The sequence below is a fragment of the Taudactylus pleione genome, unplaced genomic scaffold (assembly GCF_031769625.1).
Source record: "Taudactylus pleione unplaced genomic scaffold, aTauple2 ptg000149l, whole genome shotgun sequence".
NCBI lineage: Eukaryota > Metazoa > Chordata > Amphibia > Anura > Myobatrachidae > Taudactylus > Taudactylus pleione.
This window is the reverse complement of record NW_028284551.1, coordinates 71,577-98,149: the sequence shown is the minus strand read 5'-3', so window position 1 is coordinate 98,149 and position 26,573 is coordinate 71,577. Positions and strand designations below refer to the sequence as shown.

The 26,573-nt window shown below is 44.5% G+C and overlaps 1 protein-coding gene across 1 annotated transcript; it reads right to left on the bottom strand.

The window, feature by feature from the left end:
• Nucleotides 1-7,538: 7,538 nt before the first annotated feature.
• Nucleotides 7,539-23,807, bottom strand: CEP20 (centrosomal protein 20). The gene is made up of 5 exons (XM_088474244.1): nt 23,679-23,807; nt 22,407-22,604; nt 18,516-18,600; nt 17,665-17,798; nt 7,539-7,789 (listed from the first exon to the last, which is right to left on the bottom strand). Exons 1-5 carry the CDS (start codon nt 23,707-23,709, stop codon nt 7,713-7,715), a joined length of 525 nt encoding a protein of 174 aa, XP_088330370.1. The 5' UTR covers nt 23,710-23,807; the 3' UTR covers nt 7,539-7,712.
• Between the last annotated feature and the right edge of the window lie 2,766 nt (nt 23,808-26,573).

Genomic DNA, 26,573 nt, shown 5'->3' with positions numbered 1-26,573 from the left:
AGAAGGCCAGCATCCCGGAGTTGCCTCTTCACTGTAGATGTTGACACTGGCATTTTGCTGGTATCATTTAATGAAGCTGCCAGTTGAGGACTTGTGAGGCGTCTATTTCTCAAACTAGAGACTCTAATGCACTTGTCTTCTTGCACAGTTGTGCACCAGGGCCTCCCACTTCTCTTACTACTCTGGTTAGAGCCTGTTTGTGCTGTTCTCTGAAGGGAGTAGTACACACCGTTGTAGGAAATGTTCAGTTTCTTGGCAAATTCTCGCATGGAATAGCCTTAATTTTTAAGAACAAGAATAGACTCTCGAGTTTCACATGAAAGTTCTGTTTTTCTGGCCATTTGGAGAGTATAATCGAACCCACAAACGTGATGCTCCAGATACTCAACTAGCTCAAAGGAGGGCCAGTTTTATAGCTTCTCTAACGAGCAAACCAGTTTTCAGCTGTGCTAACATTATTGCACAAGGGTTTTCTAATCATCCATTAGTCTTCTAACGTGCTTCGCAAACACAATGTACCATTAGAACACTGGAGTGATGGTTGCTGCAATGGGCCTCTATACATCTATGTAGATATTCCTTTAAAAACCAGACGTTTGTAGCTAGTATAGTCATTTACCACATTAACAATGTATAGAGTGTATTTCTGATTAATTCAATGTTATCTTCATTGAAAAAAACTGTGCTTTTCTTTCAAAAATAAGGAAATTTCTAAGTGACCCCAAACTTTTGAATGGGTGTGTGTGTGTTATATATAATGTCCCCAATTGCGGCACTCATCTGGGCTAGAAAAGACATGACTCCGTACGTACTGTTTCCAACGTTTCAGAGTTTACTCCTTTGTCAAGGAACAGATAAAAATATCTGTTCCTTGACAAAGGAGTAAAATCCAAAACGGTGGAAACAGTACGTATGGAGTCATGTCTTTTCTAGTCCAGATGAGTGCCGCAATTGGGGACATATAATACTGTGACATTTGCAGATGCTGAGCACCCTGGCACTTTAGCACTACAAGACGGGAGTGCCATCCCTTGGAGGAGTGTGTGTGTGTGAGTATTTATGTATGTATGTGTATATATATATATATATATATATATATATAATGGTAGATGACCGGCACTCCATATAAAATACCTTAATCCTGGGTACCCTCCCGGGAATCATTCAGACTCCAATAGTACAAAACTTCCGACAAAATAGGGCGGCACTCCCCGGATTTGAAAAAGGTTCAGACAAACACCAACTGTATTATCAACGTTTCAGATGTATTGTCACTTCTATAGTCAGGATGAAATAAACTTAAAACAATCTTACCTTTTTATTCACACCAATGCACTGCCAGATCCCAACATCCCCCACCTCACTTCCGGGGCTGAGCAAGCTGACATCACAGATCACATGACCACCAGACGGGGAGGGGGTGTCCAGTCTCCATAATTAAAAAAGTGACACCATCACCAACAAAGTGCTGCAGGTGCAAATATGCACAGAAGTAATACAGTGTCGCACAATACATAGCATATTAAACTTTGTAACTTACAGAGGATTAATGAAGCCATTTTGATGAAGAAAATAAACTTCTAGCATAATATTAAGTACATTGAAAACACACTTCAAGCAAGCACACATGGTTGAATGCATAAGTAATTCTGAATGAGGCCTTCATGCAATCAACTGCTATAGAGTTTGCAATATACATGATACACCTGAGAACAAGCACTATACGTATTACACCTAAGGACAAGCACATGAATATCCCCTGCATTGATGTATGGCTCTCTGAGCACAAAAGATGATGAAACTGGAATTATAAAAGGCAATAGAAATAACATTTACTGATTATCATCATAAGAGCAAGCCTATATACGTATTACACCTGAGGTCAAGCACGTGAATAGCCCCAACATTAATATAGGGCTGTTTAAGCACAAAAGATGATAGAAATTAGATTGCCGATTATTATCATAACTCACAATAGCTGCACAGCAACCTTGCACAATGGTTACCTACAGGTATAGTAATTTTCATAACATCAGATACAAGTATATTACTTTTCAGAACACCAGATTCCGTAAAATGGATCAAGCAACAAACGCCTATTTGAACGTATATAGAATAAACATGCCAAAAGACCACTTGGTAGATATATACCAACATGCTGCTCCTTACACACAAGTGTCACGCTAAGGACTCACTAGTAATACTAAAAAATACCTCAAAAGCTCAAGCAGTATACAAAAATATTAACAAATATCTTGTGGGACCCTTATTAGTTATGCAATATTGGACCCAGTCATATAACAGATATAGATCATATGAACATTACAGGAAACACATCAAAGATAAATTTTCATTCAGCCATGCCAGTGAAACTGTATTAAACTTATAGATCCACTTTGCCTCGAGTTTAAGAAGTTTTCTATGCCTATCACCACCCCTTACCATAGGTGGCACATGGTCTATAAGTTTGTAATGAAGCATGGCAAGAGAATGACGGGCTGTTCAACATCTTTGCCCTCCAGGGCCTGGCGAATGGCAGACAAATGGTGCGCTGCACACTCTTTAAAAGTGCAGGTTGTCTTGCCAATATAGGCAAGACCACAAGGGCATTTATTTATTTATATAACAAATTTAGATGAGCAGGACAGTACATATTGAATATGCGTCCTTTTTCATGAATGTGGATGTGTCACTGTGGGTCCTGTTTTCCATATAACGGCAGGTGGTACAACCGATACATTTATATGACCCAGGTGGTTTGGATAAAAAGTGTTCCGGCTGTGACTGTGAGGGAGAAACATTGTGTACCAGCCAGTCTCTCAAATTACGGCCTCTTTTGTGACAGTTTACTATACGTTGTAATTATAGGCCACAACTTCTTTGAGTGCTTCTTCACAAGCGAACTAGCTGTGTTGTATTTACTCACAAGCAGCAGGATTTGTGTAGTAGCTTTCGCTTTTGATGTCAAACATTGCTAGCGCGGTATGACCAGAGCTTTCCTCCTTGCCACTTTCAAGTCATCCCTTCTGTAACCACGTTCCAGAAATTTCTCCATCATGTGGTTCATCTCGACTTTAACCTCTTCCTCATTATTAATAATCCTCCTGGCACGGAGAAATTGAAAATAGGGGAGACCCTCTATGAAGAAGGGTCTCCCCTATTCTCAATTTCTCCGAGCCAGGAGGATTTTGCATTAAGATGTGACCAGGCTACTGTTAGAATATCCTCCAGCTGAGCAGATGGAGGAAAAACTGCCTGTTCAGTCTTCTTACTTTTGAAGAGGGGTGCTTCTGATGCTGAAGAGGCATCCATTAAATTAATAAGACAGAATTAACCGCTTTTATTAAGTCTTCCACATCGACCTGGGCTAGGTGCTCGTCCTGAGCCAAGGAAGATTCGACATCCAACTTCTGGGACAACTCACCTTCCTCAGAGTTGTTGTCAGACTTGGAGTCATAGTCCGAGTGGAGAGGCGTAGAACCTTCACGTCGGGTTGCTTTGCGTTTAGCCATTGGCTGCAGTATGTGATGTAGAGAGCTAAGACCTGCAACTAGCCCTGGACTGATTGGGACAAACCTTGAACCCATGCAGGGTCAGAGAGGGCCGGCTGTTGATCCCCAAGAGTAGGCAGAGAAGAGGCCAACTGAGGTCCTCTGCATGCCACGGATGAGGGGCGGGGCCACATGTCAAGCGAAAGGGAAGCCGCCCACGTAGGCTCCTGTGGAGGTATCATCTCTGAGAGGGACTCATCCTGTACCACCGAAGAACAACGGTCACAGACGCCAGTGTGCTCCTGAGCCAAACATGATAAATTTTGCTTACAGGCTTTGCAGGTATAAGCGCGCAGCATAGGAGCACCCCGCTCTTGGGAAGTCTTTGCAGAGGTACCCTTGGAGGACATAGCTCCACTGCAAAAGTGCTCACATACACACAATGAACTTAGAGACGACAAATAAATTATTAAGTAGTCTAGTGATACTCAGTTACTATAGGCCCCAAGTACAGTGTAGCGACTAATAATAAACAAATAAGTAGGCACAGAGATAAAAATAACAAATTCTGACTACTGGGTATAGTCAGTAATGTGAAATATCCCTATCTCTGCTAACAATAAGCAATGGGTATACAGGCAGAAATAGTTATCAAATAGATAAATATAAGAAAAATAACAGTTTGTCTATATGAAGCAAGGCTGACATGCTAGAACCTAGATAAGAAAGTTAAACTAGTCTAACAGGCTAGAGCCATACACACACAGACCCAAAAGTTAATCTGCTGTTAATATATAAATAACAGGCACAATATTCCCAGCAACCAGCTCCAATAGGTGAGGAAGGGGGATTAGAAAAATCTGGCACCACAAGAGTGAAGTATAGAGGAGACAGGAGATGCAGGCAGTGCTGTGAGGCAAAATGGCTGCTCAGCGTCTGGGAGTAGGAGGAACCTTCGGCGGGGAGCCCAGGACAGGAACCAGCCAAAGGGTGGGGGGTGGAGAGAACAGGTATAGGCTCCACCCCCATCTGGCTAACCTCAGGGACCTCCCTTTAATATGCGTTCCTGTTGCAGCTGCGTCCATGGTGGTTTAGCGGTAACACAGACAAGACAGTACCTGCCCGCCAGCAGCGATTACCGCTGAAAGACCTAGCTTTCCACAGTGTGGGAAGTCGCTTACCTGCTCCAACGTCCAGCCACGGCAGCTCTCTTGTGCCAGTGGGTAGGTGTCCGGCAGTGCTGACAGAAGAGCCAGCGCACTGGTTGCCGGATGTGGGTGATGGAGTGGTCAGTGGAAGCGTATGTAACGCAGCCCGCTACAGCCCAGAATGTAAAATAAATTTTAAAAAATAGAAGATAACAGGGACTGCAGGGGAGGAGTCTGTGCTGCTCCCAAAGAAGTTAACTCTTTGGTGCCCAGGCTGCAGCTCCACCTATACCCATAGACCCAGTGTCCCCCGGTGGACGAAAGAAAAATCCCCTTTTTTGTCCTCCTGCAAGCTAAAAAAAAACACGGAAATTAAATGAGCTGTCATTATCAAAACTTACAATTTACTATATCCAAACCGTGTTAAAAGACAGGTACATTTTCTTTTCCATACAAAAGACAAACATTTTCATGTTCTACTCCATGGAAACATATTTCATCGTAGTCTCAGGAATGCAGACAAGCACCCTTGATAGAAGGGAGAAGGCTGCTGGATGGAAGCATATACTGCAACGTATAAATGGTTGTTGTATTTTCCCCTTACATGGTCACTTTCTAAGTTTTGGCTTCATCTCAGGAAAGGAGCAGGTTGGTGAACTTGGATCTCAATGATTTAATATCAGCCATTAACCTCTTCAGTGTTGGACAGACTGATACAAATTTGGCATCACTTTAAAGCAGAGATGGGCAATAGGGGGGCCTTCCAGCTGTTGAACTAAAAATCCCAGCATACCTTGCAACAGTTTTAGAATGGCCAAATAGCAAAACTGTGGCAGGTCCTACTTATTGCCCAGCCCCACGTTAAAGCCATGCTAAACACAAGAGTTACAAAAGTGCGGAAACAAAGTACCTGACTTACTGCAGATAGTCCTAAAGACAAGGGGGCATATTTACTAAAGGTCGATGTTGTGTTTCTGAGGCTAAATCACACCTTTAATAACAGAAAATGTTTGATTTGTTTTTTAATTATTAGTAAATGTGTGATAATAGACCCAGAAACACACCATTGATGTTTATCGATTTTATATTTATTAAAATCAACCTAAATATACCCCAAGGTTTGCAGAGATTCATGGAGGGAACACAACTTCTAGATCACTAATAATGGGTTAAAAAACAACATTTAAATACCTCATTCGTAGAAGCATGCTCGGAAAGTAATGTGGCTTTTCGCTTGTATTTAGGCGTTGGCCTTGTCAATGTGCCTGTACCAATCCTATACATTCGCTTGTGTATGTAGTGATCATCATGACCAGAGTACATTTGCTCCACCTGTATACCTTGTACAAGAGATCCATCTGAAAACAGACAGATCTCTGCATATGCTCAACTTTGAATAACCTGCAGTACTGCCCACAGAACACAGCCTAAGTGAAAACACCCAGTTACAGTCCCTCAGCCGTGAGTGGAAATGTGGCTAAGGTGCGTACCACTCACCCATACTTGCTCAGAGTTGTCTATAGGTTTGTTTTCTGGACTAATATGGGAGACACAAACTACCATAAACTGACTTTAAACAATAGTTGCCTACAAACGCCAACCGTCAGTCCCAGTATAACAATATTTATGTCTGTTCAGTCCAGAATTACACATTATGGGAGTTATGTAATAGGCTCTGTGTTTAAACATCTGCAGGAGACATGGCCACTAAATGTAAAACATCAATTAGTCAGAAGGCAAACCAGCCTTACAAGTACTTGCTGCTTTAAATTTATCGGTGAACTCACCAAAAACACGCCGGTTCCTTAAACACAGAGCCTATTACATAACATCCTATGACTGTTTTAGATGTACCCATAAAGCGGATTTCAAAAATGTAACTGCTCCAATAAATACCTTATTGCGATGGACCGTTAATGCATAGTTATTTGTAGCAGAATGGCCCACTTAAATTTGCCTACGATTTCAAAGTTAACTTGATTTAAATTAAAACAAAGGAAAGGTCTTTATTGCATAACTCCTCCTGTGAACTTGCACTAAGAGTGCATAGGCCTTATTTCATATAGTTATGAGTGATGCTACATTCCGCAGCTCCCCCTTTTTTTGTTTTAGTCCAACCCCTGTGGCCATAAATCTAGTAAAACAAAACAGAAAGAATGGGAGCTGGATAGTGTAACAGATATCAAAGTACAAAAACTATTAAAAAAAAATGCATATTATTTATGAATCCATTCAGATAATTAAGGAAATTTTAAAAAACAACCCAAACTCTAGTATTAGCTTAACATTGAATTATCTAATATTGTAACTAAACTTTATGGTTATTGAATATGTTGTGTATTATTATTATTATTCCACTTTCTCAACTATATGTACAATTGTCTGTTAATTAGTGGCAAAGCCCATTGGCCAGAACTAAAGATTGGCACATGTGCACTGGGCCAGAGAGGAGATGGAGGCTCGATTCCACCCCGGGAAGTATTACTCCAAGAAATACTGGTAATTGCTTGCTTACAGATTGTTTATACGTACTTTATGTAATTGTTTATTCAGGTTGAAATCCTAATTTACTACACTATCCTTCTTTAAATAAATTCACTCTACGAAGTGAAAAATAAATGACAATCCACATGGTAAGGCTAAAGTCCTACAGTGGGAAAGGCATTTTACTGCATACACCCACATCTGAATTCAGTGCTGTGCAAACAATGGCACATGTGCAGCGGAAAGCTACTAAATTATTTTCCGCAGGCTCTAGCCCTTCTAGGTGCTTTCATTAACACAATTTTATACGGATTCAGGCTTGTAAGTACATAATTGTGCAGCACACTCCATTAAAGATACTGATTTGGCAACATAGTATAGTGTTATTTAAGTCTTTAGTTACAGTACTACAGTAGCACTTAGTGGTATTTTACTGAATAAACTACTTACATTTACATTCTGCTTTATTAAAAAAAAGTACATAAAAACACAAAAAATTTAATAAATTACACGTAATAAAAAATAGAGATATAAAATCACAGGTGGAATGTTGTAGTGTTAGTGCACTTGTGGAATGGGGCACCAGCCACTAACTGTGCGCGCCACGGTGTATATGTGACTCCACAGTGCTTGGTTGCATCATTTTCATCGGTTCTGGATAAGTACCTGAAAAGCAAGAACAAAGCGGTGTTAAAACATGACCCTTATTAGTGGTTTATTTTTGCTTTACTTCCCATAAATAACCTGGACTAATTTTTACATGAGAGCACTATGCTGCTTGTCCAGAACGTAAAATGCAATATAATAATCCTACAGACTGAAGTGCTCCTGCTGTCTGCACGCAGTGAGAACACTCATTTTACAGCTGAACCAATATTCATGAGCTTTCAACCTGTCCATTTTCAAGTCAATACAGGAATATCCTGTCATCCATTACAATTTGTAGAATTGAGTGATGTAATTTATAGAAAAATAAAATAAAAAATAAAAAAACATTTTATTGCATTGGTGTTCCAAAACTGGGTTGTCCGCTAATCTTTTTACTACCTCTTTCATTGGGTAACAGAAGATTTTAAAACCTACACACTAAACATAGACTCAGTACCAAAGTATTGAAGCTAACATTTTAAATAAATGTAATATGTAATCCTCATCCCATATTATAAACAAAACGAGGGGGAAACGCAATAACCTTTTTTTTTTCCCGTAACATCTTGTTAACACAATAAAAGGGTTAATCTTATAGAAGTAATTTTTACTTATTAAGCCATTAAACTAATTTAACACATAACAAATCTGTGGGAAAGACCAGCATCTGGGATAAGAGAGATTGCCTTCATTCCTCACTATAACCAAAGGGCTGCTTGGATAGTGACTGCTGGAGCTGGTGCTTACAAATACACCTTTTTTCATGTAAACTGTGTTTTCTATGTAAATGATAAGTAAAAAGCTGCAGGTGCGGCAATGATAACAGAATAAATTATTGGCCCACCAACCCTTTTTAAATGAGTTCTACTGATAAGCCGGACAGCCTTCTGACGAAGTCCGATGACGAAACGCGTAGGGTAGTGGCTTGGTGATTCGATCATTTGTTCAGAAGTTACCCCGGAAGTAGTTCCTGGAGATGTTCGGGACACTGGCCAGGCGAATACTTCCACTGTTTGTGCTTGTTATACTAGCGCTGGTTATAGCCGTATGTTTTGGTACGCACGCCACTTAAGACTGTATGAATTGCAAATAAATTGTATCCATTTTGATGCACGATGTGGCGCCCCCTACGCTCTGTGCTTTCGTTTTATATTGATTCCCGTCTGAATTCGGGTATTTGTTACCGGGGAAAACACCGGCCACGGATAAAAGTGTGGCCCATGCTTTGAAAATTATATAACTTCCATCCTGTTAAGGAGACAGATTTTTACTTTGCAATTGGATATAGAGACTAGTGTCTCGGGACATTGATAGAACTATTGATTTAGCGTACTAACTCTCTATTTCATAATATATATATATATATATATATATATATATATATACACACACACACATACACATACATACACACACACAATATAACAAAACACAGGTGCATTGCCTGTCGGGACAAACCTCTCTGCACAACAGGACTTAGAGGCCCTGACGTCAGTTTGTGTGCGCACAGCCTTGTGACATATGTTTTGCAAAGGAAGCAATGTCTCTCATTCACATGGGCACCTGGGTTTACAAGTACCAGTGAGTGCCCCTGGTCTAGAAAGATTTAGGGGTAAATTTACTAACATTTCTAAAATGAAAAGTAGAGGTGTTGTCCATATGAATTAATCAGGTTCTAGCTATCATTTTATAGATTGTGCAACATTTCCAATTTTGTTTTTTAGATGTCTCTACCCCTTAGAGACTCACTCTTATTGTTAGAGCAAGTGTTATATGACCTTTGCTTAGATGTCACTAAGGCATGCTAGCTCAAAGATACAAATTATAAAGCAGAACAGAATCTACAATACACTTAGGCAGACTGCAATATAAATTATTCCCAGTAAAAATGATGTAGAAAGAAAATGTGAAAACTGCTGTCACATGATTAAAATACATGGGGGCATAATCAATTAGGCACGTGGTTTACTGCACGGGGTAAAACTCTGCGTTTCAAGCCTGGAGCTATTCAGTTATTTATGCAATTTCCCCACGCGGTAAACCCTGGTGTAACGCACAGTAACCCACAGATTCTGTGTAAGATACTGGAATCTATGGGATTCCCCGCATGTGAAACCCCAGAGGCTGCATTTAACAGAGATTTCTTTTTCCTTGCAGCTCCTGAGGCTGTGAGGGAAAAAAAAAAATCAGCATTATGCCAGACCTAACTGCATAGGTCCAGGCTATCAATTAGCCATGGCTAATAGGATATGCCCTATGGCAGTGGTTCCCAAACTTGGTCCTCAGGACGCCACACAGGTCACATTTTCCAGGTCACCCAGCAGGCGCACAGGAGTACTCATTACTCACTGACACATTCTAAAAGGTCCACAGGTGGAGCTAATTATTTCACTTGTGAATCTATGACCTGGAAAACATGCACTGTTTGGGGTCCTAAGGACAGAGTTTGAGAACTTGTGGCTTATGGTCTTAGAGGGGGTAAATTGCAACATATATAATAAAATAGAAACTTTTTTTCTGCCGAAATTTTATAATCTTCAAAAGGCATCCAAAACATTTACTTCTCTCCATACAAAGCATTTATATTATGGCTTGTTTAATAATCACACACATTTTAATAATTAAACCTAAAAAGAACTTGCCACGTCATGGAGAATGTGGTCTTTCTAATGCAATTAAAACTAATTTCTCATAGGATAATGGGAATAACAGGAGATATGGTAAGAACTCACCTTTGTTATCTCCGTTTCTACGAAGTCTTTAGGGTCCACAGTGATACCTTGGGGTATAGGGCTTGGCTCCAGCCATGGGCACCACAGAGTTAAAAATTCTCTCCCAGGATGCACCGGGCCCCCTCCTATACCCCGCCCCCAGGCCAAGGCACCTCAGTTATAGTATCAAGCCATAGGCCGGGAGAGAGGAAAAAAGGAAGAAGAAAGTCTGGAACACACAAGATTCACATTCTCTTAGAAAAGGGATACAGAAACTGGTGACCAGAACAACACCCTACGGAAGCACAGGGCGTCAGGGCGGGCGCCCTGTGGACCCTACGGACTTCGTAGAAACGGAGATAACAAAGGTAAGTTCTTACCATATCTCCTGTTTTCTACCTCAGGGCCCTTAGGGATCCACAGGGATACCTTGGGGATGTCACCAAAGCAGTATCCTTCAAGGGAGGGGACGCTCCTGTGCCGAGAGGAGAATCCGCCGCCCAAAGGAAGCATCCTGAGAAGCAAATGTGTCAAAGGCGTAATGCTTGACGAAAGTATGGACAGAGGACCACGTGGCCGCCTTACATAGCTGAAGAGCTGAGGCGCCACGTCGAGCTGCCCACGAAGGTCCCACAGATCTTGTAGAATGAGCTTTCACCGAGGGTGGCACTGGAAGTCCCTCGTGAGTGTATGCCTCAGAGATCGCCATGCAGATCCAGCGTGCCAAAGTCTGTTTATTGGCAGGCCAACCCCTCCTATGAAATCCATATAGGACGAACAAAGAGTCCGATTTTCTCAAAGAACTGGTAAGGTCCACGTAAATCCGCAGAGCCCGTACCACATCCACAGAAGCCTCACCAGCTGAGAGATCAGATGAATTAAAGGCTGGGACCACAATTTCCTCATTAATGTGGAAACTAGACACTACTTTAGGAAGGAATTCGGGACGGGTACGAAGTACCGCCCTATCCGAATGAAAAATTAGAAATGGGAGACGACACGAAAGAGCCCCCAAATCCGACACCCTTCTGGCTGAAGCAATAGCCAAAAGGAACACTGTCTTTGCTGTAAGCCATTTTAGATCCACAGAACCCAAAGGTTCAAATGGAGGATCCTGTAGCGCCTTCAGAACCACAGCCAGATCCCATGGAGCTACCGGATGGACATAGGGAGGCTGGATGCGAAGGACACCCTGCATAAAGGTATGGATATCAGGCCGCGTAGCAATCCTTCGTTGAAACAAAACCGACAGGGCAGAAACATGTACCTTCAGTGAAGCAAGGCGTAGACCTAAATCCAAGCCTGCCTGAAGGAAAGCCAACACTCTCGATATTCTAAACTCGTGAGGATCATACGCTTTAGGGCGACACCACTCAAAATAGATATGCCATACCCTGTGGTAAATTCTAGCTGAAACCGGCTTACGAGCATGTAACATGGTATTGACCACTGCTCTAGAGAAACCCTTGGACCTCAAGAGGGAAGTCTCAAGAGCCAATGCCGTCAATGATAGCCGACTCAGGTCCGGGTAGAGACAAGGACCCTGAGACAATAAGTCCGGCCTCTGAGGTAACAGCCAAGGAGTGTCGATGGATAGACACTGGAGATCCGAGTACCAACTTCTTCTGGGCCACGCAAGGGCCACCAGCAGGATCTTGCCTCCTTCCTGCCTGAACTTTCGAATTACTCGAGGCAGCAGGGAGAATGGAGGGAACAGGTACGCGAATTGGAAGTTCCATCGTGCCGACAGAGCGTCCACCAGGAGAGCTCCTGCGTCTCTTGTTCGGGATCCGTACGCCCACAGCTTGCGGTTGTGTCTGGAGGCCATGAGGTCTATTTCGGGAAGACCCCACTTGTTCACCAGGAGTTGGAACACCTCCTGGTGAAGAGACCATTCCCCCGGGTGTACATCGTGGCGGCTGAGGAAGTCCGCCTCCCAGTTCAGCACACCCGGAATGAAGACGGCCGAAATGGCCGGCAGATTGCCTTCTGTCCAAGTCAGAATGCGGGACACCTCTCTTAGAGCTGCTTGGCTTCGAGTTCCTCCCTGACGATTTAGGTAAGCCACCGTGGTGGCGTTGTCTGACTGAACCTGCACAGGTTTCCCCAGCAGGAACGGTCTTGCATGCTGCAGCGCCCTGAACACTGCTCGAATTTCCAATATATTGATTGGCAGGTTCGATTCCTCCGACGTCCACCGGCCCTGGAAGACGTGTGGGCCTGTCACAGCGCCCCAGCCCCGAAGATAAGCATCCGTTGTTAGAAGGACCCAATCCGAAATCCAAAACGGACGTCCCCTGCTGAGATGAGACTTTTGTAACCACCACGTCAAAGACAGGCGCACTTCCGGAGTGAGCCTGATCATCTGCATCTTTATTCGACGGGGATTTCTGTCCCATCTGGACAGGATCAACATTTGTAGAGGCCTGGAGTGGAACTGGGCATACTCCACCATGTCGAACGTTGACACCATGGATCCCAGTAACTTCATTGCCGAGAGAAGAGACACTCGGCGACTGCTTAGAACATTGCGTATCTTGGACTGCAACAGGGCTATCTTTTCCTCCGTCAAGAAGATCCTCTGTTGCTGAGAGTCCAACAATGCCCCGAGATGGACCATTCTCTGAGAAGGAATTAGAGAATACTTCTTCCAATTCACTATCCAGCCGTGAGCCTGCAATATCGATATTGTCAGTTGTAGATGGCTGCAAAGGACTTGTGACGACCCTGCCAACAACAGGTCGTCCAAGTAAGGTAACAGTCGAACTCCCTGCAACCGCAGGTGTGCCGCCATGACCGCCATTACTTTTGTGAACACCCGAGGAGCTGTGGAAAGGCCAAACGGTAGGGCCTGAAACTGGTAATGGAGGTCCAACACTGTAAATCTGAGGTAACGCTGATGAACCCTGGCAATGGGGATATGCAGGTAAGCATCCTGAATATCCAGGGACACCATAAAATCCCCAGGCTGCATAGCTAAAACAATAGAACGCAGAGTCTCCATCCGGAACCGAGGGACCCTTAAAAACTTGTTCAGGGACTTGAGGTTGAGTATAGGTCAGTATGATCCATTTGGTTTTTGAACCAGAAAAAGGTTGGAGTAATATCCGGTCCCTCTCAGGGATAACGGAACAGGTTCTATTACTCCCATTTGAAGCATAGAATGCACCGACTCTTGGATCGCTAGAGCCTTCGTTGGATCTGAAGGACCTGCTGTTACAAAGAACTGATGTGGAGGCCTTCTGCGGAAGGAGAGGGCATATCCTTGAGATACCACCTCCCGTACCCAAGTGTCTGTGGTGGTTTTGAACCAACACTGGGCGTATTGCAGAAGTCGGCCTCCCACCCTGGTATCCCCCAAGGGAGGCCCAACCCGTCAGGCTGAGGGTTTGTCGTCCGGCTTGGCAGCTGGACGTCTGGTACTCCAAGTTTGCTTCTTGGTCTTAGCGGTCTTTTTGGGACCTGAAGGTCACGGAAAGGACTGAACCCTAGGTTTTCCCGGAGGGCGATAGGGCCGAAAGGACGGATTTTTAGACCCAGACGGAGTCGGGCTGAGGGTAGACATGCAGATTTGGCAGCCGCCAAGGTGTCTACTATTTTGTCCAAGGCTGGTCCAAACAGGACCTGTCCATTGTAGGGTAAGCATTCCAAGCCTTTCTTGGATTCAGCGTCCGCCCTCCACGAACGTAACCACAAGGAGCGTCGAGCGGCCACAGCCGTCGCAGAAATCTTAGAAGCAGGCTCAAATCAAAGCTGCTTCGTTAATGTACGTAGCGGAATTCCGAAGGTTACCCACTAACATAACCTGTTCGCTGGTACCCTCAGAAGCAAATGATGCTTCCAAAGCGTCCGCCCACCTTTCATAGCCTGGGCCACCCAGCAGACAGCCATAGCTGGTCTAGATGCTCCTCCAGCAAGGGAATAGATAGACTTAAGGCACACCTCCACCGGTCTGTAGTATCCGTCAGAGAAGACATAGACGGCATAGGCAAAGTTGCGCTCTTTGCTAAGCGCGTAACGTGAGAATCCACCTGAGGAGGAGACTCCCATTTAGTGAAGTAATCTTCCGCAAAGGGATAAGTACGTGCCAGACGCTTGTGAGGTTGAAATCTTTTTCCTGGAGATTTCCAGGCCTCCTCCATGTGATCAACTAGCTGACCAGATAGAGGGAAAACTGCTGCAGCTCCTTTAACCTCTTTAAAATAAGCATGAGTAGGCGCTGCAGGTAAGTTGTCGTCAGTAATTACCATGGCCGCATGGTCTGCCCGTATGAGGCCTGGAATGTAAATACTAGACTTAGCCTCTGCTTGAGGAGTGTCAGTGTCCGAAAAATCGACAATTTCGCCCTCATCAGACGACCCATCATCCTCATCATCCTGAGCGGATGGATATGACAATAACGGTCTTTTAGCAGGTCTAGATTGATCCTGCTGAGTGCTCCGCACCCCAGAATCAGACAAACCTGGGTCAGCCTGATTAAGGACCTGTTGCGGGGGGCACTGCATTACTATCGGTCCCGGAACTCCCAGAACAGGAGGCAGGACTACCGCCTGCTGTGCAAACCCCAATTGTGGAAACGTAGGAGGGGCTGCAAGCCTATTTACAAGAACAGTCAGGGCTTGTGCAAAACAAGCCCAAGGTGGTTCCTGAGAGGTGCTGGGTACAGCAGAGGTACCAGGGATGGCCAAACATGCAGCACATAACCCATCCTGGAGTACCGCCCCCTCCCCCACACCTGCTTTACATCTGGAGCAGGAAAATAGGAGGTGCTCCTCTAACAGAGTCCTCACTGGACATAGTGGTATGTGACACTCCTCTCACAGAAATATCTAAAACTGTGAGGTAAATTCCTACCCTGACAGTACTGGCACTGAGAGGGCTGGTCAGGAGGAAGAGATAGGGATAGTAAAATGGCTGACAGGAGAAAGATCAGGCACACAGCGCTAGCATAAAGTCCCCAGGCTCCGCACCCTGTCACCACAGCGTCTTGTCACATAAAATGGCCGCCGGAGGATGAAGGGAGGCGGGCTTGGGGAGGATCACTGCCTCAGCCCGCCAAAAGCCTTAATGTAAGGCGCCGACAGCAGTGATGGGGAGGAGCCTCCTGTGCGCTACAGGGAAGGCGTCCTCCCCTGGCAGGCCATTAACCCCCCGGGATGCTGGAGCGTGTTCCGCAACGCTCCAGCCCCGTATCCCTGGTGGTCTAGTGGAGAGCGCAGGCATCCGCCTGGCTCCACTATACTGCCGTCCCCTGGGAGCCCCCAGCCCTGGGGATGCCGGACTGTGATTCAGCGGGCACCTACCGCAGACGCCCGCTGCTTACCTTTGCTGCCCCCCGTACATCCGGCCACAGCCCAAGGCCCCCCGGGGGTTCCGCTAGCTGGAACCCCCAAGAGCCCGCCGAGCTCCCCGGATCACTACCGGTGGTCGGCGCCGGCGGGGGTGTTGGAGCGGTAGCATGGACGTCCGCTGGACAGTCCTATGCTACCACTCTTGAAGATCTTCAGGGGCTGTTATACAGCCCCCCTCTGCGATGACCCAGCTTCCCGGCCGGGCACCTGCTGAAAACTGAGGTGCCTTGGCCTGGGGGTGGGGTATAGGAGGGGGCCCGCTGCATCCTGGGAGAGAATTTTTAACTCTGTGGTGCCCATGGCTGGAGCCAAGCCCTATACCCCAAGGTATCCCTGTGGATCCCTAAGGACCCTGAGGTAGAAAATGTCTTATTAGTAACAGCATTGAAGGCAAAAAGGAAGACGAAAGGAGGAAACCAGCAAATGAACAGAAAGCTCATTCCACCCTCATGTCCCTTGAATTTGTAGCCTAAACAATGTTGTACACTGTGCACTGAATGGTGATACATGACTGCACAGAGATGATTAGACTTCCCACATCCTCTCTTTCTGATACAAAAAACACTTCAGAATTACAGGGGAAAAAAAAAATTTAGTTGTTGGATACATAGCCCCCCCTAATGGATAACATGTAATAGTCTAGGATCTCAATGAAATATTTTCTCTTAGGACATATGGATGTTATTTTATAGAAAAGAGATGGTTTAATATTTTACAGCCTTTAAGCAGGTTACTGATGCTAAATTATAGTACACACATAAAATCACCCAGAAATGTATCTATCCGATTCGCTCTCGTATTGGAATACCAAATATATTTACTTGTATAACTGCAATTGTCTTTTCTTTTTCTCAAAGAGAGGGAAATGTACAACAAACAAATAGGGAACAATAAATAATTATCTATTAGCAGTCAGTCAGTTTATATAAAATCTAAAAAAAAATCCCAATAAATCCAATGCAAACTTGATGCATTTGTGACTACAGTAGCAGTTATGATTCATATCGGCATAGATAGATTATTTATTTATTTACAGCTGCTTATATAGTGCAACATATTCCGATGCGCTTCACAATTGGAAACATTAAAAGAACAAAACTTGGTAATAACAGACAGACAGAGGTAGGAAGGCCCTGCTCGCAAGCTCCTGCCTGCATATCAGGAAGTCAGTAGTCTCTGATGATATAAATATGACTTACCTTGATAATGCAGAACTCTGGGGCTCTGCATTGCTGTACAGATCACAGGGCTAGAACAGCTAGCCATCACTGGGGGGGATTGTTTTTTTTGGGCATGTCAAGAAATGGGCGTCTATCAGACCAATTCAATTGTTTGTCCGATAGATGCCCATTAGCCGCGGCAGTCACATTTTTTCCCGCAGCCTCCTGATCTGCGAGAAAAAAATGTGTGAAAGTCCGTAGATTGGGTGCCCAAACCAGGACTTTAGATGCCCAAACTAGGAGTTTAGTTGGGTTTAGCCACACTGCACGTCTGGTGCTTCTGGGCACGTTAAACACTAGTGGGCGTCTATCGGAGAAACAATTGAATTGCTCTTATAGACACCCATTAGTTAAGACGCCCAAAAAAACAAATTGAATTCCCCCCATTGACAGCTACAGGATGGGATATAAGGGGAGTTGGTTCTTAAATATTAAGCAGGTACGTAGATGGCTGGCAGAATACCTGCCCTAATCCCTGGCGGGTAATAAGTCATTAATCAGATCACTGTGAATGACTAATATCACAGATTAATACATCTGCCTCACTCTGTGCTGTAATCCAGAGTTCACGCGCCTCTCCCACTGCAAAATATTATTGTCCTCAATGTTACCTTTGGTAATTCTGTCTGTAATGTATTCAAAATGACCCTGTGTGGGGTTCTCTGATGTCGGCTTCAGTATCATGGGACAAGGAACTTCTTTGTGTCCATGTAAGAAGTGAGAGAGCATCCCATATAGTATTGGTCTGGAGAAGCAAAAAGAAAAAGGACAACAGCTGAACATATGGAAACATGAAACGCACCTTGATATGATGAATGATTTGTGATGAGCCCAGCAAGGACCAAGTACATCCTGAGTACCATCACCTCACATGGGGCAAGATCTGATCCCACCCCACATAGGTGACATTGAGCCCGCCAAAGATTAATATCACTGCTCTGAACATGGTAAGCTTGAGGGCAATATTACCACAATAAAGTATGACAAGAAATGTAAACACTTATTAACAAAGAGCCTACATATCACGCAGTGCTTTACAGAGATCATATCATGTACATCAGTGACACTTACAAACTATATAACCCAACCACACCTGGACACAGACACTAGGGTTTATTTTCATCCACAGCAAATAAACCGAATCTCTTTGGAGTGTGGGAGGAAAGCAGAGCACCTGTAGTGAGTCCATGCAGATATGGGGAGAACATACAAGTCCACCCAGATAGGGGCCTAGTCAGAAACTAACCCATGGCCTCAGGACTGTTGTACAGCAATGCTAAGCGCTGTGTTGCCCAATCATTAAGGCATACATCACTAACAGGAGCTTATCTGATTACAAAGATTCTGAATAGGATGATACAGTGCATGCTAATTTTGTCGTTTTCTCATTGGAGTATAACAGAAACACTGTTAAATGCATTTGTGACAAATTACAACACACAGAAACCAGACAACTGCTTACACTGACTGAGCGTTTGAGTCTTCCACAAGGTTAAGTTCTCTGGCTAGAAAAGAACGATCCAGTGGAATATCAGGCAGACCAGTTTCTGTAAACACAATAAGTATCTGTTACTTCTATGAACACATAATTAGTGTAAATCAGGCATGTTAAACTCAAAATACCAACCGGGCCGAATATTCAAGGTCTAATGGTGCCCATACACGGTGCGATTTGTATTAGAGCCAATCTCGTATACGATTTCCCTTGAACTCTCTCCGGCAGATGAAGTGAACGATGAGCGCGATCTAATGATTTGCATATTCATTAGATCGAGTGCGATATGCCACAGATGCAGGCTCAGACCAGGGAGATCCGTACTACATGCATTTGTGTCATTGACACAGAAGCGCGGATGGGATCAGGGAGACCAGTCTGTACTGCTGTGGTTAAAATAAAATAAAAGATTCCTGTATAAAAGGGAAAAAAAAAACAAAAAAAAACGGCGTGCCCCCCTCGAAAGAGCAACCATCCCCAGGCTTTTAGTGACCCAGTGCTGGTCAGAACCAGCCCTGGTTGCCAAAATACGGGACACAAACGACGTAGGGGTCCCTCGTATTTTGCGCAACCAGCACTGGGCTCTGATCCGGTCCTGGAAAGACAGGGGGAAAAATGCATAGGGTCCCCCTGTATTATCCAGAACCAGCACCGGACTTTTTCTAGCGGGGGGATAATGCTACAGCCAGGGGAGCCCTTTCACTGGACTCCCCAGGTGAAGCATTAACCCTAAACAGTGGTCAGCCCAGGCCGGGGGGAGCTGGGGACCCCCCCAATAAAGGGGTCCCACTCTCCAGGGCACACCAGGCCTACGCTGATAGCCCGGGGCTATCCCCAGCACCCCTGGGTGGTGGGTGCCAGGTTGATTATGTAGTGTAGTGTATTTTGCTGTGGAACTGCAGGTCCCAGCAAGTCTCCCCCACATGCTGGTACTTGGAGAACCGCAAGTACCAGCATGCGGGGCATTACGGGCCTGCTGGTACCTGTAGTTCCACAGCAAAAGTAATATTAAAATAAACACAGGACGGACACACACCGTACAAAGTATATGTTTATTAAAACATACATGTACTCATACATGTACACATACTCACCTATGTAACCATCGGTCCTCTTGTCCATGTAGATAATCCATAGGGTACCTGTAAAAAAAATATCCATACTCACCTTCTCCCTTCGTTCCAAAGTAGGCATCCCCGGACTTGGCAAAATAAAAACACGAATTTTGCAGACCCACGGACTTTAGCACCGTCTTATAAGGATGGTACTTCCCGACAGAGCTCAGCTGCGGGATTTCACTATGGAAACTCTGCCGCTGAGCCTCATTGGCTGAGAGAGGCGAGCCTTCCGCCACTCAGCTAATGAGCGGTTCTCACCATTGAAGTCAATGATGAGAACCAAGAAAGTACCCTTAAGTTACCTTTGATTAGCCCAGTGCTGGATGTACTTAAATATAGGGGACCCCTACTTCGTTTGGCCCCTGTATTGTGCAAAAGCGGCACTGGGTCACTAAAAGCCCGGGGCTGGATGCTCTTTATTTTTATGGGGGGGGGGCACGCCATTTTTTAGAAAAAAAATAAAAATGTACACAGTTTTTTTTTTTTTTTTACAGCAGCCATGCTATGCATCTGTGTCATTGACATACGCAGCAGCACAGACAGGTCTTACTGATCCCGTCCGTGCTTCTGTCAACGACACAGATGCATGTAGCAAGGCTCTCCCTGGTCCATGCTACATAAATCTCTATCGTGCATGACATCGTTCTGTGTGCACAAACACGGAACGATGTGCGTCACATCATCTACGATAGGTCAAAATCTTACTGCAGGTTCAGTTGATCTACAATGCCGATACACGACGCCGGGGACGCACATCGGCATCAGCCAGAAAAACGCCACTTTTTACACAATTAGTAGTTACGATCACTAATGGCCAAATCGTGTAAATTAAAAAAATATATAGCGCACCATGTATAGGCACCTTTAGAGTGTGTGGGCTGCATGAAAAAAAAAAAGTCTTCTATGCAATTTTGAAAGGGTTATTATTAATGTGCCCCCAGTAATGCCTCTTCCCAGTATAGAACAGGCCCTACTCCCCTGTGCAGTACTTACCTCCCTTCATGCTGGCCGCTGGGCACCGCTCCCGCGTAGCCGCTGCCACTGACTGGAACTAACTAGATCTTGGCGTCACCCGCAAACTGCATCACTGGGAACGCTAGCCTCTGAAGGGATCAGAGGTTTCATTAATCTCTGATCGCTTCAGAGACCAACATTCCAGGTTTTAAATAGAGTAAACACAAATATTATGTGGCCCAGTCACCCCTGCCGCGATTGGAGCTCAGCTCCGATTGCGGCAGGGGTGACTGGGCCGCGTAATATATGTGTTTGGGCTGTATGCGGCGAGTTTGACATACCTGGTGTAAATAAACTGTAATAACACTAGTTTACAATAAGTTTAATTAATAAAAAAACAAAAAAAAACAAACACACACCAAACGATAACAGATGAAAATAATTCCGCATACTAAATGGAAAAGACAACTCAATGCACTATAGGGCGATTCTCTGTGTGACGTATGGGACATTTACATACGTACGTGAACTTCTTCTATACCACACATTTGTTCTTCTGGTGTTTAATACTTTGTTGGTAGAAAATCTAAACCAGAAAAAAATTCACTACAGTAAACCGTTCCTTCTGGATTTTTTAATAACTCTGCGTGAAACGATTTATTGTAGTGACATTTTTCTCGTCTGTATTTTCTACCAACAGTATTTAAGTACTTAAGACTTGGACACCAGAAAAAATTAAATTGTGGTATAGAAACAGTTAACATACTTAAATGCATGTAAATGTCCCGTACGTCACACAGAGAATCATCCTACAGTATCAATATAAAAATGAATGTGTTTGACTTAAAATAAATATTTTTAGAAGGTTACATCCACAATGTAACCGTAACTGCTTACACAAGGGATGCTAAATGAACATAAGACTATGAAGCTCTGTTGTACACATTTTATTAATCTTGGCCTCATGACATGGTTACCAATCCCGAACAAGGCGGGAAATATCTACATTGTCTCTGCTGAAGTGTGGGGAGAAAGAGGCCCTGTGGTATTGCTTAAAAGATTATTTTTTTTTTTAATCGTTTATTGAATGAATTTGAGAGTACATTTAGGTTAGGGGAAGTTAGTGGTAGACTTCGGTTTAGGCGGCGGGGAAGGGGGGGTTAGGTTTAGGTACCCCTAAGGGAGGGTTGGGGGGGGAATTAGATTAGTTTTACTTACCTGAAGAATGATCGGGATTTCCTCCTGTGTCGGGCTGCTGCTGGAGGGATTAGAACCGCATTGCGGTCGGCGGTAAATCGTATGTATCGAATAGGTTACTTAATTTAACTAAATAACCACAAGGGGGGCGATATGCACTATTAACGGTATGACAAAGCTAATAGGTATATTTTTCTGAAGGTGCACAAACACACATCATAGTGCAAACTCAAAACATATAACTGACCTACATCGAGCAAGTTAGGAAGATGACCCATAGTCTTAAAGCAGGGCAAAACAAACTGTTTCTGGGTAGAAATTGAAAAGCAAAACATTAAAAAAAAAAAAAAAAAAACCCGCCTGGACGGTCAGAATGCCGTCACCAAACTGCCACAACATCGACAATTTTTCCTTGCACTCCACAGAGATGAGTAGGAAAATTAGCGATGTTTGGCTAACAGAATTCTGGGGGCTGTGTGCACCGCAGTAACTGTAATCCTAATTTCATTGAACGATGATCTCTAATCCGATTAGGCCACAGCAGATGCGTGTCTAGCGCTATGAGGCTGAATGTAGTGAGGAAAGATACCTGCTGTTAGAACAGATGCTGTATACTTGTACTTGTTGAACGCCAAATACTCCCTAATCATCTCATTAATGAGGAGATTCTCATGTGACAACACCGGCCTGGGTTCACTCTGATCATCCAAAGCAGCAAAGACCTCTGCGCGGACCCGGGCTTTAAGCTGTCCCAACACGCCTCTTTTATCCAGTGTATCCGTAAGGACTGCAGAAACATTCAGAATGGGTTACAACAATAGGACAACAGATCCAGAATGTTAGTATGTCAGAGATTAGCAACAGAGGAGACATCACCCAGCAACACATTTACAGCTTTACATTCCACTGCTCTGTATAGGGTGAAAGACGACAGCAACTTTACCAAACCAACAAATTTAACTGCAGGTTAATGTTAGTGTGAGTATGTAGACCAGTGGTCAAGGAACAGGGGTAAATTACCCCACATGGGGTAAAAATTCTTGGGGGTAATGGACTGACAGTCGGGCATGCATATGAATCATTCTATAATATAGAATGATTCATATCCATGCCCAGCTGTGCCACAGGGAGGCTCTAAGCCGGATGCCCGTTGAGATGTTATTACCAGCGGGCGCCCGGCTCCTTCCCTGCAGCGCAGCGTTAGCCGAAGGCTGGAGTTCTCTTCTGAACTCCAGCTTCCGCCTCTCTCCATGCGCACTATGGGAGAGACGTCATGACATCTCTCCCATAGTTCCGAGGAGCAGCTGGGCGGACAGGACGGCGGCGGATGCAGGAGCAGGGATTAAGTTAAGTGTTTTTTTTGTACAAGCGGCACTACAGGGGCATTACTACAGGGGCATTATATGGGGGCACTACTATATGATTTCCTTCCTTTCAAACCAAGGGGGTAATGTCGGCGTATCTAAATATGTTTTGGGGTAAAAGGTAAAACAGTTCCCTGATCCCTGAATGTAGACTGTAGGCTCCTCTATCATAGGGGCCAATGTGAATAAGTAATAAGCACTCTTTATATAGTGCTGTGTAATAAGTAATATCATGGTATTTTCTATACATAAAGATTGGGTATTTCACATTTTATTGGATACTAAAAGAAAATGATGTTAAATGACAATTTCATTTTATCTTCTACTGCTGCAGATTGTACTATGGAGCACATGACAGAGCAGACACTGAGCACACACAGTCTGTATGTAATACAGCATTTTTGCATAGATGTCAATAAGGCAGTTGCAAGTAAATCGCTGCAGGAGTTCAGCAGCTAATATACTCGAGAAATGCTGCTGCTGGCGATCCCACTCACCGGCTTTCAAATCGGACACAGTCGCCGCCATAATGCTCCCAGCTGTAGTTATACTGTAACTGTTGTTGACTCATATAAACATACAGCTACAGCCACAGCACCGCGCATGCGTACTTCCCTCTTCTGAGCACTGCATTACAAAAGCTGAGAGCTAAAACTAGAGCGATAATTTGGACTACTTGTACTGTAAAAAATGTCTTCACTGCATCAGCCATTTTTGCAGAGATCATGTTCGCCTCTTTGGCTTTATTGTGAGCGAAGCATGATACGTGTGGAAAATTTCGTTTTCCTGGGTAATATCCTTCTTTATTACAAATTATTCTTTTTTTTTACAAATTCATCCCCCCTAATGTTCTAAAACTGCAAAAACAAAAGTAGAAATTTCATATGCTATAAATGCAGAACTTTATTATTGCACATCTACATTGTAATGATGTACAGCCCAGCCTGGCTCTGCACGACATTTTAAATAATCCATCACTGCTCACCGTGAGCAGTAATTCATTATTTATATTGATGTGCAGCCCCGGCTGGGCTGTACATACTTAATTGGACACACACCCACAAGAGTCTGACTACAGACAGCACTTCGGAAGTGCTAGGCCTTCAAAATCGTATTCCTCTATCACTCAGGCGCACACATATATCCCCAACAGTCCCCAAATCTGGACAACAAGTCACAGCCCCCTCCAATCAGCAATGTCCTGCATATAAAAAGTATAAGAACCAGCGCTCGTTACACCTAATATTTTAGTAAAAAAGAATGAGAAACAGATGTAAAAACACTAAAGCAGCATATTTATTAAATATAAAAATAAAACAATGAATTAAAGCACAATAGCATAAAGGGATCTTCAACATATAATCACATGTTGTAAATCCACAGCTAGGAGGTCTGCTGTATAATGTAGTTTTTAAATGGCATTTAGGACTTAGGGCCTGATTCAGAGCCGCTCGCTCTGAATCAGGGCCGGGCTTTTTTTTTTTTTTTGGGAGCGGCCTCTTGGCCGCTCGCATAGCTGTGGGTGACCACCCACAGCTATAGCGAGCAGCCATGATGAAGGTCGCGATGGTCAAGACCATTGCGACCATCGGGCTTGTGACGAGACCCTTGTGGTAGGGTCTCGTTCATCGCAAGCCCCAGAGAGCTTTTGGCTCTAACAGAGCCGGAAGCTCTCCACTGACATCACTTGTGATGTCAGTGGGGCCGCCCCCAAACGGCAGGCGTTCTCTTGGGAACGCCTCCGTTAGGGCAGCCACCCCCCCGGCCTGCCCACCAAACGGGGCGAGCTGTCACCCAACATCGACAGCTCGCCCACTTTGGTGCGAGACCCATGCGCTGTGGGCCACCATCGACCCGGTTGCGAGAGCTCAGCGCTTGCGACCGGGTCTGAATCAGGCCCTTAATTTTTTGGACAGTCATTTGGTTGTACAAACAGCAAACATTTACCAAGTGTTTACTGTGTTGGTAGAAATAGTCCCATGAGCGAGGATCCGCAAATGGCATGGCTGAGGTAGGCAATCCACTTGTAGCTGTGTGTTGGAAAGGGAAGCAGTGGGGAAGCCGACGGACGGATTCCCGACTGTCTAATCCTGGCAAGGGGTTAAATGACAGGCGTCGAAATCCTGACGCCTGTTATTTTACCTATGTCGGGAGCCCGACACCCGGCTTACCGATCGAAGGTAAGCAGGGCGCGGACAGCCACGCGCGGGGGGGAGGGTTAGGTTTAGGGTTCCCGGGGAGTTTAGGGTTAGGCTAGGGGAAGGGAGGGTTAGTGTTAGGCACCCCTGGGGGGGAGGTAGGCACCCCCCTCGGGGGACTTAGGTTTAGGCGGCGGGGAAAGGGGGGTTAGGTTTAGGCACTTAGAGGGGGGATTAGGGTTAGGCACTTGGGGGGGAGGTTAGGGTTAGGCACCCCTAAGGGAGGGTTAGGGGGTAGAATAGGGTAGGAAATACTAATCTTTGGACAATCAGGATTTTCACTGCTCTTGGGATGCCGCTGTTGGGATTTGAACCGGCGGCCAATCATACTGAATCCGTTGGAAAATCTGGATAAAGCAATAATGTCCACAGATATTGTTAAATCCAAAGTCTGCTGGATAATACCAAGACAAGAATTCACAATTGTGCAGGAGTCTCATCTACAAATATGCAGTGATCGTAGGTTTAAAATCTCTTTTCTTTTTTTCTTTTCGTTTCGCTGGACTATAACCCTTCAGCTTCTTCAGAAGGTATATATAAAGCAGCATATGCACATTCTTTCTACTATTCTTGAAGAAGTACAGGATAACAGTAGATGGGAAACACCAAGGCACAAACCCAGCATGATATGAAAAAAAAATTGCAAGAGATTATTTGGGTTTGCATATAATTTGCTTCAACTGGCCAGTAACACGTAAACGTAGTTTACTAACCCAGTCTGTATATTATATATATAGGCAAAGGGGCACTGTGCTATGTTCATATCCAGAACAGGACACACTCCCTAGGACAAGGAGCAGATGAGGTAAAGGATCCTACTGTCTCCTACAGAAAAGGTTTCACACACAGCTGCACTACATGGGTGTGATTGTTCTGGAGTCTGTGAAGGATAAAGGATTGTGGGATTTGGTGGGCGGGGCTTCCGAAGCTTACTAGTAGCCAGACGATAGTTAGCGCTGGTGGGGCATAGCTAGTCAATATCATAGCTAGTCAATATCATGGACGAGGAGGAGCTGTTCTGGGACATATTTGACCTCATACAAGCTGGTGGTTGTTGTTATCTGGGGACGCCTGGCTGGCCACTGCTTTTCTAGCTACTTACCATTTGGTAGACCAATATATCTGGAGTAGCAGTGTGGAGGAGGAGTTACGTTCAGAACATCTGTTCCAAAGTTGGGTGTTACGCTCTCCCCT

Excerpts from the sequence above, each read along its gene's own strand:
- CEP20 (XM_088474244.1), bottom strand. The coding sequence starts at position 23,709 with ATGGCGGCGACTGTGTCCGATTTGAAAGCCG. Across the intron at positions 18,601-22,406 it reads AGCATCTGTTCTAACAGCAG|AAACTGGTCTGCCTGATATT; the intron begins GTATCTTTCCTC and ends TTGTGTTTACAG. Across the intron at positions 17,799-18,515 it reads GACTCAAACGCTCAGTCAGT|ACCAATACTATATGGGATGC; the intron begins GTAAGCAGTTGT and ends TTGCTTCTCCAG.